The 14,119-nt window shown below is 43.7% G+C and overlaps 3 protein-coding genes across 3 annotated transcripts; 1 reads left to right on the top strand and 2 right to left on the bottom strand.

Moving 5' to 3' along the window:
• The first annotated feature begins 23 nt into the window (after positions 1-23).
• LOC135338413 (SURP and G-patch domain-containing protein 1-like) lies at positions 24-3,996 on the top strand. The gene is made up of 8 exons (XM_064534530.1): positions 24-400; positions 629-745; positions 858-979; positions 1,710-1,898; positions 2,134-2,413; positions 2,918-3,047; positions 3,251-3,380; positions 3,844-3,996. The coding sequence occupies exons 1-8, from the start codon at positions 103-105 to the stop codon at positions 3,868-3,870; spliced, it is 1,293 nt and encodes a 430-aa protein (XP_064390600.1). The 5' UTR covers positions 24-102; the 3' UTR covers positions 3,871-3,996.
• A 184-nt stretch (positions 3,997-4,180) lies between these two features.
• On the bottom strand, positions 4,181-8,832 carry LOC135338412 (SH2 domain-containing adapter protein E-like). Its single transcript, XM_064534529.1, has 3 exons — positions 7,267-8,832; positions 5,263-5,382; positions 4,181-4,567 (listed from the first exon to the last, which is right to left on the bottom strand). Exons 1-3 carry the CDS (start codon positions 8,688-8,690, stop codon positions 4,354-4,356), a joined length of 1,758 nt encoding a protein of 585 aa, XP_064390599.1. The 5' UTR covers positions 8,691-8,832; the 3' UTR covers positions 4,181-4,353.
• A 62-nt stretch (positions 8,833-8,894) lies between these two features.
• Positions 8,895-14,093, bottom strand: LOC135338410 (microtubule-associated protein futsch-like). Its single transcript, XM_064534527.1, has 3 exons — positions 13,375-14,093; positions 11,563-13,260; positions 8,895-11,168 (listed from the first exon to the last, which is right to left on the bottom strand). The coding sequence occupies exons 1-3, from the start codon at positions 13,835-13,837 to the stop codon at positions 8,968-8,970; spliced, it is 4,362 nt and encodes a 1,453-aa protein (XP_064390597.1). The 5' UTR covers positions 13,838-14,093; the 3' UTR covers positions 8,895-8,967.
• Positions 14,094-14,119: the final 26 nt, after the last annotated feature.

Raw genomic sequence — 14,119 nt, 5'->3', positions numbered from 1 at the left:
TAATAATTATGCCTACGCGCATGGCCCGCGAGACTAGTGTGATGCAAGCAATGTTGTTGAAGAGAAGTGTTGTCCACAGCAAACCTTTTCCCTGAGAGTGTGATGGATCAGAGTGAACCAGAAGAGGCTCCTACTGAAGAGCAACGTCTAAACAACTTCTCCAATGATGGCAGCTTCATCGAACAGTTCAGGAAAATGCAGGAACAGACAGCAAAAGAGGAACAGGACAAGAAAGATAAAATGGCTACTGAGAAGGCCCAACTAAGCAAGCCTCTGTTCTCACGAGTCACTAAGACCAAGCCGGTGGTAATAAAGTTCGGAGGGTTTAGGAAGAAACTGTTACCGGGGGCAAAATTGAATAAACCACGCGTGAAGGATTTAAACGAAGACAAGCAAACAGGTATGTACTGTATACATGACACGGACACTAGCTTGCATATTGATAGTAAAATGTTCCTTTTGATGGTGGTTAGAAGAAGAAAATCAGGAGAGTACCTCGATTGGATTACTTTTTGCAGAAGTTTAATATGGACAAAAAAAATATTAAAGTATCCAGTAGTGTTTTGATATCCCCTACCTCTTGTTTTTCTACCTAGAGCTTCACAGTTTCTAAGTTCTCCACATCCAGAGTTAAACAGTAACCAAGGGAACAGTAGCCAAGGGAACACGGAGAAAGTCTCGGCCAATCAGTTATCCAGTGCTGGACTGTGTAGTCAAGACAACCTGGCACATACAGTTACTACAGGTACGTGCGTGTGATTTATATGAGTTACTTTATTTTGACCACACACCCCCCACACACGCACACCCCCCCCACACGCACACACACACACACCCCACACGCACCCCACACGCAGTTATTGGTGCTCCTCCAGTTAAGAAGAAAAAGAGTCGATTCTCTGATGGCCCACCCCTTGGAGTGGGTGTGGTCATTGGTTCCACTCCTGGACCAAGTAGCCAAGTGGCAATGCTAGCACATGTAAGTGGGATTTCCCCCTACTATTCTGTGTACTGTATAGCGGGTATATTTCGAGCGTATAAACTTTCGCATAAAGACAGTTAGAAAGGTTTTCGCAGATTTAATCTTTGCGGAATAGCAGCTTTTTGCACATGCATGCGATATTAAATTTGTGGGTAACAGCAAAAACCGCGAACACGCCCCGCCCCCCACATGGATTTTGTGTACACATAAATATAGGAGCATTTCCCATATCTCCAACACTTTATTCGTATGTTGCAAGGATTCTGCACAATACTAATCAGCATTATCATAATTACATGTAGACATACTTCACATTCTTTTGTTTACCACAAACATCTCATGTAGGTCTTGCCTATAAAAGGCATGACAATACTGCTCAGATACAGGATTGGAGAAAGGAGTGGATTAAATATCAATTTTTGGAAGGCCCTCCCCCTAGCTAGATACACTTGTGTCTAGGCTAAATTGGAGGGCCTGATTGCAATAAACAAGCACAATAATAATAGAATCTTGAACTAGCTTCCTCACTCCCACAAATCTAATGTCTTGGAGACATTAGACTTGTGGGAGTAAGGAAACCATTCCCACCCCCTATCTACCTCTCTCCCACTCCCTCTACCTCTCTTACACGTGTACGTAACAATTACGTTATTATGCCTCCATGCTCAAAGGTACAGTAGCCCTCAAATAACAATTTATGTTCAATGGCGTAAAACTGTTCACGTAGAAACGGACCGTAGCCCCAGCAAGTCTTGACCCCCCTGTGAGAAAGAGGAGGAGTCGGTTCTCTGAAGTCCCTCCCACTACAGAGGACACCACTATCTCTAAAGTCATCTCCTCGTTCAGTGGCCCTCCAGTGCTGAGTCAGCAATCTCTGACGGAGACACAAAAACAGCAGATCCAGGAACAAATTGAGGTGATTGTGTGTGCGTCACCCTTTTGCTCATTTGTACATTACACGCATCTGTCATATGTTAAACTATATCTTTCCTTTATTCCTTTATCTATGAACAGCCTGTTAGATTGTTGATTGATCTCGATGCTTTGAAGATAGCATGCATTTTCTTCAACAGTTTTAGTATAGCTGCAAGTTAAGTAATCCATGTGTTCTCAATCATACAGTCAATATGTGTCTCACTGTCTGTCTGCAGATGAACAAACTGGTGGCTGAGATCAAAGCTGCCACTCAGGCTGCAGCTGCTAAGGGGACGGGTGGGGGTGCTGCCTACGAGTATGACAGTGACGAGGACACGGAAGGGGGGACGTGGGAACACAAACTGAGAATGCAAGAGATGAGGAAGACGTACGAGAAGGCACGAGAGATCACGCTCTTAAACCAGGAGAAGCATCACATTGGAGATTTCTTACCCCCAAAAGAGCTAGAGATGTTTGTCGAGAAAGCCAGTGCAATCAAGGAGGGACGAACAGCAGGTGGGGTCTTTATGTGCGTGTGGGGGGGGGATAGTAGAAAGGCTGCATATAGGCCTCTCCTGAGTATAGCGTATAGACTGCATGCAGGCTCATAATTTTATTGTACAGTAGAACCTCGATTATCCGGACACCTTGGTTCCAGAAGGAGGCTGGATAAGTGAATATGCCGGATAATCGAATAGATAAACCACGCCTTGATCCACCCACTTTATAGATAAATCACGCCTTGATCCACCCACTTTATTGATAAACAGCAGTGCCCATGGTTGTCTGCGCATGCGCAGAAGATAAGCAGGCATGTCTCCATGGTAACAGCTGCAACGCGCATGCGCATTTGAGGGACACGCCCATTTTCTGAATTATTTAAAAAGAAAACTGCCAAGCCGGATAATCGAGGTTCCGGATAATGGAGGGCCGGATAATCGAGGTTCTACTGTACTGTAAATGCCAACAAACCAGACCACATGAACTTGTAAAATCTCATCTTACTCCATTTCACTATAGATTTCTCTGACTACAAAGAGCACAAGCTAACCGAGGAGAATGTTGGATTCAAGTTGCTGCAGAAATCTGGTTGGACGGAGGGAACTGGACTTGGCACGCAGCAAGAAGGTATCCTGGACCCAATCAACAAGTCAGTGGTAACACATGCTTTGAAACGCTAAGTATTATACGTATTATAGGCACAAGTAATGGTACTGTATGTGTGTGTTAACCAAGACACATGTGTGCTGTGTTGTTCCTTCTCAAGCTATGCACAAGTGTTGCTATTTAGTATACGTGTCTGTCGATCTATCAAGTCCTTCACTGTACTGTCTGTGTTCATCTGTCTCCCAGGGGAAAGCAGTCATTTGATCACAGTGGAGTGGGGGCAGAGCCTCCAGCCGAGGTTGCCAAGAGCGATGACGATTTTGATGTCTATCGTAAGAGAATGATGTTGGCGTACCGTTTCAGACCAAACCCCCTCGTAAGTGTGTGTAACATGTGTGTTGTGTGGGGGGGGGGGTATATGCCTTTTAGTATTAAAAATCTACTAAAATTAATCAGGCCTGTTTTGGAGTTATCTTTGATTGTCCATAACTTGTGTTGCGAACGTCCGGTTTGAAAAATATTTTTTGGGTTTAGTAGCTCTTTGATAGTGCTACAATATGGGATGCTTAGATCTGTAATTTATTTTGGGTTCAAATTTTCATTTTTCTGAAAATAACCGTGGGCTATAAGTGGACGTTTTTTTCAATATCAGGCCTGTTTTCGTAGCTAAGTTTGAGAGGCCATAACTTGTGTTGCGAACGTCCGATTTTCAAAATATTTAGCTCTTTGAGTATAGTGTGCTTAGATCGATGGGCTATATAGAGTTTTACAAAAAATTAATAATCTAGTTTGTAGTTAATAAATTCTGCCACTTATGATCTAATTTCTCTCCCCTGCAGAACAATCCAAGAAGACCATACTATTGAACATTATTATTCTAACTGATAACATGAGTTCATAATAATGTACACGTGCGTGAGTATGTAATACTAATTATTTTGATGACCATTACCACCTACATTGTATATAAATTATGATGATTAATACTCTTGCTTGTACATGTACAGTACTGTGTATATAACACGTCAGCTAGTGTCAGTGGTCGAGTACATAGCTATAGCTAGTTATAATTATATCTTCTAGAATAATTATGGTCGAGAACCAATAAAATTTAGATAATTATATACAATGTATATATAATAATAGGTCCATGCGTGTGTCACTGATTTTTGACTGTTATTTAAAATTGACACTTACTGTGAAATCATACAACGCACAAACTAACGATCAAACGATAGAACAAAATGATTCAATTTAATTTACACACAAAAATTGATTTACACACATGTAGTCACACACAATCAAACAGTTCAAATTCCTTCTCACACGTACAATACACACAGCTGCTGCTACATTCGGTACTTAGCCAGCTGGTTGGGCCGGGGTATAGGGAGTCCCAGTCTCTTGTGATCAGCATTTCGAATGTTTAGCTTTGCCTTAGTGTAGAAGGAGATGCACTCTTGTACCGTCTCGAAGTTGCCGCTAAACTGCCCGAGGACGTAGCCAGGGTTGGGTGGAAATTCTTTGATCACTCTCAAGTGGATGAACCCAGTCATGAAGTCCCTATAATTGTGTGTGTGTGGGGGGGGGGGGGGGTTAGATACATGTATAATTATACTAGCGGACATGAACATGAACCCTACTTACATGTGTGTATGTATAAAGGGTAATAATCTTTCAAAAATGATATGAAGTGTCTAACTGGTCTGGTGTTGACACCCACTAGCTACTGAAAACAGGTTTTCACTGTTCATTCCAACCCACACACCAAACACACCAAACACTTCTGATGAACTAATAATAGCACATACACCTTAAAATAAGTGGCTTTTTATATTAGCTACATACATTGTAGCAGTTTCTTGATTCACTGAAGTCGGTACCAAAAATGGTGTTCCCAAAAACAAACAAAAAAGTGTTTATACACACATTGATGATAGCATGATTAACACACACACAAAAGATGCCTTTATATGCATAACTGTACAAGCAAATATAGCAGTCAGCTGCCTGAGATAAAAGCTCAAAACAATTAAGGCACACCATTCAATGAGATGAGACTCAAAGCTTGCCTATACTTCTACAAAACATGTGTATACTCACTGTTCTATCTATATAGCTAGGTAACCAAATACTACAGTAGGGATCACACACACACACACACACAGTCAGAGTAGGGAACACACCCGGCCAATCAAGCTCTAGTATAAAGATGTCACCAGGAAACCAACATGGCCATATACGTGTATTGACCTCACCTGATAGATAGAGAGAAGTTAGTGTTGTTACTCTCGCTGTCCCTAACCAAGAAGCTAAAGTCTGGTTGGTCGTTCAAGATGACCTCTGCCTGAGATCTACTAATGGAGCCGTGGTACCACCTGTGTGTGTGTGTGTGGGTGTGGTGTGGTGTGTGTGGTGTGTGTAGTGGGTGTGGGGACATGGTGGCAGTGAAACCATTTAGCTATAATTATGACACTGCATGACACACACATTGCTTCCATGACCATATTAGTTAATTGCATTTAACCACACCATTGCTTAGTACAAAACAAACCACAAACTGGTTACTTGAGCAAGAATTCCATTAGACACTGTCCTTCTAAGAAATATGCACTTTCAGAATCTACACACACAAACACACACACACACAAAGTGTTGTTTACTGTGACACACAGTGCAGTATGGCCAGCTATTGAGATCTTGTGAAGTCCACTGGGGTTGTGGCTGGCCAGCTATATACACTAGACTACACACACACACACACACACACACACACACACACACACACACACACACACACACACACACACACACACACACACACACACACACACACACACACACACACACTGTACTAGTGCAAAGCATGTGAAATAAATGGAATTAGCAAAGACTGTTGTAAATTAGGTTAAAAAAATGGGGCATTAAAATTCTATTAATTCTTGTTTGTATGTCATACTGCCTAAAGAAGTTAATTGAAGCCCTGGAAATCAGCTTGGCTAGGGCTTGACTTAGAAATAGCATTCTAACAAAGTGGATATCATTACACACACATGCACACACACACACACACTTGAATAATTAAAGGAGAAAATGCCATTACAATGTGAACCCTGTAGAACGGCTAAACAATGTATCACAAAATGCATAGGATAGAAGCCAATGCAGCTATATAGGGCTAGGCCAATAAAACGTACAACAGTAGGTCACTGTGGACAAACTTTGCTAATGGAACAACAACTTGTTGACAATTTTGTATTCCCATAAACCAATGTTTTAATTCAATAACAGTGTCCAAACACACAACAGCTGGTCTCACATTGAAACACCTCGTATAGCAAAGTAATACCATATTTGTTAAAGCCTAAACAAAACTATTGAGACTATACTATTCTAGCAGAGATGTTACACAAGAGGATTGAACTCATGGCTCAGTTTTGGCTGCTGAACTTAGAGCATGTGATAGTTAAGGGTCATCTATTGTGACATATATATCCATCCAATTAAACCCGTGAACTATTAGGCTGTCATTTAATACTGAGATAATAGGGCAGGTCAAATGACACATCAGACAGCATCACCACAAAGTGGACACACACACACACATCACACACACCACACACACTCACGGCTACATTCGTAGGCACACAGCCAGCCATACAGGTAAAGAAAAGTTAAAAGGTTCCTGTTGCTGACAAACAAAGGCTTCACAGAGTTGGTACTGTACAGCTACAAATATTTGCATGATAAGGAACAAGTAAACGACACGCTGTACAAGATCAGAACACACTGATAGACAATGCTTCTATTGCGAGGCATTAATTTGAAACACAATACAAACTACACAGGTCATTGAAGTCGAGGCTTGTTACAATACAGGGGAATTCAACCAACGCTTTATTGGGAATTTCCTTGACTCACATGTAGGAAGGAAGAGGCACAATTGAAAGCAATCAAATACTACTATGCACCCATAGATGATATAGTACGTGCAAGAAAGGGACTCTCTACACTAGAGTGTTTCAGTTTATGACAGTAATGCATTTATCAACACACCGAGAAAATATGCAAAATACATACAGCGAAAATATACAGAAGCTCCTAATATTGGCTTGTGTGCTTTTATGCTTACTGTCACCAGTTGTTACAAACAGAATGCTTTCTATCGCCACCTGGGCACAACACTGTGCTAGTTACTACACGGGCAGGCACATAACTATATACCCAATAAGGCAAACACACACACACACACACAGACTTACGGCTGGTCTTGCAAAGGGATAGAGATATCAATGATAGTAGGTGGAGGAGAGCCCTCTCTGGTCAGAATACGCCTATCATTTCTGTCAGCAGTAGGGGTAGGGGGCAATACTCGTTTACTCATGCTCACAAAGCTTGTTCGATCTCCGTGGTCAAATCGATGATGACTGGCATTAAACGGAGCTTGAGCGGAAGATACTGAGCGGCCATCACGTGTAGGGGGGAGGGGAGAGGGACTGCCTTCTCTTCTGCCAGAACTTCTTTCGAGACCACCTTTCACAAATGCCAATGGACGGTCAATCAGCAACTCAGGGGAGATGGAAATTGGATCTCTCTCACGGTAAGGTCGTTGTGGACGTTCAAATGAGCCAGGTGAGGGCGGGGAGGCTCTATCATTTAGATGGTCGTGGTGTACTTGACTATCAGACTTTGTTGTGTTTGAACGCATACGGGTAAGGTTTTTAAACTTGGAGTCCCACGGTTCATCGTAATCATTGGTACCGTCATCGCGAATCAGCTCCTGCTCTGAGCTGTGTGTGCTGTGAGGGGAGCTTGGTGAGTTGGTGTGCGAGCGATTAGACAGCCCTGGGGGCGTTGGGGAAATCACAGGAATACAAACGTCCGTGTCGGCAGGAGTTGGTTCAGTTTGGTGAATCCTTCTCGTAGTCTTAGGTTTAGGAGGTGGTCTATCCGAGGCAGATCTAATTGGTTGGTTGTATAGATAGGTCTGCACGGATTCAGGTAACACAGCTTCTCCTTTCAGTTTTGCTTGGTTATTTTGTTTAAGTAAATCAAATGGCGTACTATACTCAGAATTGTCAATAACATGACCAAACGATCGCACACGTCTATGACCACCACCACTTTTCTGTTCTATACTTTGTTCCATCGTCTCTCGGTACAATGTCATTTTCTTGAGGTCTTTTCTCGTTGGCAATGCCTCACTCGGCTCGACTTGTACGTAGTTGGACATACTGGCAGCGTTCTTTATACTGGCAGTGTTCTTTAAAGTGTTTGCTGGTTCCATATACAAAGAAGACTCTTCCGGATCGTTGCTTTGCTTTCTCTGGAGTGCTAGTGGATGACTACCGGTGCTGAACGATATAGGCCTGTTGTTTCTAGGGGGCAGGGGAGGGTTGCTACCGTCTACTGGTGAGCATATCATCGATTGTGAACGATAGGCACTTGATGCAGGGGGAGCTGGAGGGTACTGTTGATGCATCTGTTCTGGGTCTCTATATTCTGTGTTTTCCACTTCTATGCTTCCTTGCAGTTGGATGTCTCTACGATGACTGTTCATATCTGACATACTTGAGGTCCTTAGTGCTTTGTCTTGTTTCACTGGTGCTTGTTTAGTTCGATCTCTTGGGGAAAGGATTCTTCGGAACATGTTCGGTTTTTGAAGTCGGTGCTGGGCTGCAGCCATTAAACAGTAGACAGTGATGAATCTCTTTAATAGTGGACGTAGCTAGCTATTGAACACTGGCCTATAACTTTAATACTAAGATAAGCAAGCGCTATTATCTAGCTAGCTGCCACATTCTTACATTAATTAACCAACCCAAGCAACCTCATTAGCTCATTCAACGAATGTTTACTAATGATGCAAATTGTGCTAATTAATTTCAACGAATTTTCACCAATAATACATACCACCACATTACACACATAACACACACAAAAATTAATTTGTACACTCAATGCTAAGTTGTTTTCCATTTGTTCAGTGCGTCTACTCCGCTCTCACACCACTCTTCTAGTGTGACCACATTCACTCGACTAAACGTGCCCAGAGACGAAAGCACAGATGCTCCGATAAATGCGGCGTGTTGTCGTGAAGGCCCAGCGTGTACTTCCACGGGTAGTCCAGAGCCTGCTAACACATTTAGCTCCTTCTGTAAGCGCTCTTGTAGTCCCGGTAGCAAGGTGCAGCCTCCACTCAGATAGACACTCTTGGCAACTTGCTTTCGTTGATCTATAGAGCAGGCTTGAATGGCCTTCCATACGTGATCGTGTAGACCCACCACGTCTCTGCCCCAGAGGGAGGGGCTGAATAGACCCTCGGGGGCTTTGAAACGATCGCTGTCCAGAGTGATCACCTTGCGATGGTCTGGGAGTTGAAATCTGTCCACGTCCATTGCATTTGTGTACGGTACAGTGTTGGTTTCACAGTCTCCCACTATTTCAAGATAATCTTCAGCCACGAAACAAAGGCTCTCTTTGATCAGACGAATAATGTACGATTCTGTCTCAGAGAAGTAACGAATTCCTCTAGCTGTAATTAGCTTCGAAAGACTCTCAGTAATAGCACTACCTCCAAATGGTAACCTAGTTACGCCAGCTTCAATGACATAGCCATCGATGATTGGCACTATATCAGTATGATCCCCAATGTCCACCACAATCCCTGAGGTCGTATTGTACGAATAGAGTGCCAGAATAGCCTGCTCTTGAACACACAGTCCAGCAAATTGGTAGCTATCAAACAGAAGCTCGATGAGGTCATTGCGATCTGCTTCAGGTACAGTAGGAGAGAGAGTGAGAACCAATTGCGTTGTGGTTGGTTCAAAATCCAATGCCATTACAACGTAACTGATGATAGAATCCAATGCTCGCAGTTGGCTGTTGGCGTCTCGTTGGTCCATTCTACGAGAAACTCTTCGAGGGTAGATCTGCAACGCTCTGAATCTTGTTTCAGGCTGAAGTGCGGCTATGCCACAGCCCATGTCTTCTTGATTGCTAGGGTCCAAAGTGGCCACTGCAGGGAAGAAAAGCTCCGGGTAGGCATCATCACCAGCGTATCCTGCACGAACGGAGGCTGCTCCGATATCGATGATGACCACACCTCTATTGTGGAGGGAGAGGGGTGAAGTGGGTGTGGCTTGTGTGGGGTGGGCGGCTTCCAGGTTTAGATTCTTATACCATGTGTTCAAATCGTCCAAATCAGTTGCCTTCACCATCAGTGACTTGCCATCTTTCTGTACGACTTGGATTTGAAGCTTTTCGGGGATGGGATTTATTCGAGAGTGTTCTAATTTAACAAAACCGAGCGCCTTATCCCCAGTACGTTCTTCAAAATAGTACAACTTTCCTTCCATGGCTCGAAAATATCGTCTCTTGAATCCTTTCGTAAATGCAGCTTTGCTCTTGTTCATTGGCAACTTTTGCAGATAACCGAAATACCGAGCTGACTCCCCTGATTTACCAGCTGTTCGAGAGCCTTGACGATAATCAGAATATAGCTCCTCCAGTAGACAAGTAGGATCCCACTCTGTACCAACAATGGGGGAGAGGGGCTTTACGGTAGGTACCGCCTCGGCATCATCTTCTGGTTTTTTATTGCCAGCGAGGTTAAAGCTCATGCTGAGCTGTTGCTTGAGTCTCACACTCTTGTTCTTGAAATTCGTGAGGGCTTTCGACCGTCGACGCTTCTTGTCTACTTTGGCAGCCATTTCTTCTCCAGGGGAAATGTCAGGCTCTTCTTCAGAGCTCTTGTGTTCTGTGAAGCTATGCTCTGGAGGGCTTTTATTCTCTGAAGGGGCTACCGAGTCTTGGGAAAACGGTTCGGAAATTTTGCTAGCGGAGTCAGGTGAAATTTGCGTTTCAGTTTCAGTTGTGATTTGATCAGATTTCTGTTCTCCGGTGCTACTCATTTTTGATACAACATCTGGATCTTGAATACAAGTACCATCGCCATTAGAAACTTCTTTCTTGTCGGAAACATCATCCTGTACAATAGTTGCTTCTTCCTCTACTTCTTGAGACATTGCATTCTCTAGGTTTGTGTTTGCTTGCTCTGTTGATCCAACATTTCCTTCCAGTGTCCATTCTCGTGTAGCTTCCTTGCCACTATTGCTCAGAACATGAGTCACTTCACTGGGTTCCTCTGTAGGAAACTCAGTTACTGTGTGCATGTACGGGAAAGGGTACGTGGTTACTGTGTAGTACACAGTATACATTATACTGCATAGATACCCGAATTTAGGGACTTTTAATAGGGACAAATTTCAGTACTTCACTAATAAGCAATTAGTCGTAGTCATGATTAATTTCAGTTGCCATTATTAGCTAGCTATCAGAGGAGGTACGACATCCGCGTGTCAAAGGAAACGTTTTAGACACATATTCCTTAGGTCAAAGTTTGGAATGTGTGTGTGTGTTTAAGACACGCGGATGTCGTACCTCCTCTGGCTAGCTATAGTGTGACAATGCATAACAGCAGGTTAGATACACAGAAACACACTCCATTACTAACAAACACCTCACACAAAACATCTCACACAAAAACTTATCATTACCATTAGTAACTGGGTCGGTCTGTTCACTGCTGGGGGTCTCTAAAACTTCACAGAGGGTCTCATCAACATCATGAGGGGTTTCCAAAACGTCACTGGGGGTCTCATCAATATTATGAGGGGTTTCCAAAACATCACTGGGGGTCTCATCAACATCACAGGGTGTCTGCAAAACATAACAAGGTGTCTGCAAAACATCACAGGGTGTCTTCAAAATATCACAGGGGGTCTCATCAACATCACAGGGTGTCTTCAAAACATCACAGGGAGTCTCGGAAACATCACAGGGGGTCTCGGAAACATCACAAGGGATCTCGGCAACTTTGCAGGGGGTCTCAGTAACATCGTGGGGGACCTCAGCTGGACTGTCCTCCTTTGAACTGTGCTCGGTAGATACAGTTTCTGAGTTGCTTTGCGACTGTTTGACAGACGGTTTTGTGTCATCAGGTTCATTGTTAAGAGTTGATTCATGGGCAGTATTTTCAGTCATCTCAATTTGTTCACTACTCTTTGCAGTGTCGTCAGGAGGCTGCTCGTTGGAGCCAGATTCTTCATGGTTTGATTCCATACTGACTGAAGTTGGATGGATTGATGAAATGGGCTCCGTTTTGTCGCAAGGTTCGTCACTCAGTTCAGTTTGCTGATCCGATGATTCTTCAGGCTCACGTTCTTCAATTACTGTACTTGTTTCAACAGCTTGATCGATCGGTGATGCTGATTGATCGTCTGATTCAATTGGCTGATCTGACAACTCATTTATACTTGTGTCAGCCATAAGTAGATCAGCAACAGTGGAGTCAATCGCAAGCAAAGCACTGTTTAACTCAATTACTGCTGCGTCTATATAATCGGCACTTTCCAATGACCTCTCTTGACTGCTCTCCTCGGCAACAATGTCAGGGGGAAGGGTGGGGCTTACTTCCCTGCTCTCCTCGGCAACAATGTCAGGGGGAAGGGTGGGGCTTACTTCCCTGCTCTCCTCGGCAACAATGTCAGGGGGAAGGGTGGGGCTTACTTCCCTGCTCTCCTCGGCAACAATGTCAGGGGGAAGGGTGGGGCTTACTTCCCTGCTCTCCTCGGCAACAATGTCAGGGGGAAGGGTGGGGTTTACTTCCCTGCTCTCCTCGGCAACAATGTCAGGGGGAAGGGTGGGGCTTACTTCCCTGCAGCTAGTTTGGTCCTCACTAAGTTCACTCGGTACTTCGCTATTGCCTGAGGCTACTTGATTATCAGTTATCTCGCTCAACAAGTGATCCACAGTTTCTTCAGTACAGTCCTCACTATCACTGGGCAATGGTGATGGCGTTTCTTGATCAAAGTTGTCTTGTTCGGTGTCTAAGATCAGGCTTTCAGGAGCACTGTAGAACAAGTCAGAATTACTGTCTCTTCTACTGGACGAGGCAGAATACGCTAGAGTGGCGGACTTGACAGGAGAGTTAGTGTCGTGCGTTTCAACAGTTGTATGAACGTTCTCTTGATCTTCTAGTTCGTTGTGCAGCTTGTTTGATAAGGTATCCTCAATGAAAGTGTTTGGATCACAGTTAGTTAAACAATCTTCAGCTACAGCTTCTTCCGATTCATCCACAAACGCTTGTCTTTCATCACTCAATTGAGGGGACTCCAATGATGATGTTGGTCGTTTGTTTTCAAAACACTCGGTAGGTTTTCCACACGCTTCGAGCTCGAGCTGAATGGAGTTATCTACACAGTGGGTACGAACACAATCAATGATGCATTCAACACCATTTCACAGTAAGAATAATAAATATAACATACCGAGGTACAGAAAGAATCACAATAAGAAAAATAACTCACCAATTTCCTCACTGTCAGTCAATAAATTGAGTTCCTCCTCTCTATCACGATTACTCGGAGATCCTTCTAACAATGTCTCGATGTCTTCGGATATCAGTTCGATCTCACCCACTTCAGGTGTCGGAGATCGCTTATGATTTTCGGTTTGATGAAAATCAGTGATTGTTTTCTCTGGACTAGGAGACTTGCTTTCATTAATGCTGTGCAGAAATGGCCTAACTCCACCGTGCTGCTCCACTTGGCTGAGCAAGTCCTTGAGAACTGTGACCCTTTGAGAGTTTGTAACAAGGCTTTGGGCCACCTGGCTGACTGCAGACCAGTCTTGTGTTCTCTTGTAAAGATTCAGTAGTTCTTGGCAGTTCTGTCGTAGTCTCAACTCCAGGGATAGTTGGGTGCTCAGACACTCGTGTTCAGATTGTGTATGTGTGGGCCGGCCGTCTGTGTCCAAATTTAGTGATGACATTTCCTACCCTTTTATGTGGGTGAGATGCCTTTGATGATAATTGCCTTGGAATTCACACTGACAGCTAGCTAGCTATTTGAGTATTGAATCTAGCTACACACTTTGGCAGCTACTTTAATTAAGAGAGTAGTAATTCAGTGCAATGATTTGTGATTTAATATAGGCAGTCTGTCGATGAAGGAATTGCAGCTCTAAGCTAGCTAGCCTCTGAGCAGCTTGTGGAGCTAGCTTTCTCTGGCCTGCAGGAAAGGGGGGAGGGTCTTGTAAGTGTACAAGCACGTG

This window comes from Halichondria panicea, chromosome 7 (genome assembly GCF_963675165.1).
Source record: "Halichondria panicea chromosome 7, odHalPani1.1, whole genome shotgun sequence".
NCBI lineage: Eukaryota > Metazoa > Porifera > Demospongiae > Suberitida > Halichondriidae > Halichondria > Halichondria panicea.
The sequence above is the reverse complement of the archived record's forward strand: the minus strand, read 5'-3'. Positions and strand labels throughout refer to the sequence as shown.

Bases quoted from the DNA above. Each gene is read 5' to 3' on its own strand.
- LOC135338413 (XM_064534530.1), top strand. From the start codon at position 103: ATGGATCAGAGTGAACCAGAAGAGGCTCCTACTGAAGAGCAACGTCTA. The intron at 2,414-2,917 runs GTGGGGTCTTTA...ATTTCACTATAG, and splicing joins CAAGGAGGGACGAACAGCAG to ATTTCTCTGACTACAAAGAG. The intron at 3,048-3,250 runs GTCAGTGGTAAC...TCTGTCTCCCAG, and splicing joins ATCCTGGACCCAATCAACAA to GGGAAAGCAGTCATTTGATC.
- LOC135338412 (XM_064534529.1), bottom strand. From the start codon at position 8,690: ATGGCTGCAGCCCAGCACCGACTTCAAAAACCGAACATGTTCCGAAGA. The intron at 5,383-7,266 runs GTAAGTCTGTGT...ACACACACACAG, and splicing joins ATCCCTTTGCAAGACCAGCC to GTGGTACCACGGCTCCATTA. The intron at 4,568-5,262 runs GTGAGGTCAATA...ACACAATTATAG, and splicing joins AACTTCTCTCTATCTATCAG to GGACTTCATGACTGGGTTCA.
- LOC135338410 (XM_064534527.1), bottom strand. From the start codon at position 13,837: ATGTCATCACTAAATTTGGACACAGACGGCCGGCCCACACATACACAA. The intron at 13,261-13,374 runs GTGAGTTATTTT...CCCACTGTGTAG, and splicing joins GACTGACAGTGAGGAAATTG to ATAACTCCATTCAGCTCGAG. The intron at 11,169-11,562 runs GTAATGATAAGT...ACATGCACACAG, and splicing joins GACCGACCCAGTTACTAATG to TAACTGAGTTTCCTACAGAG.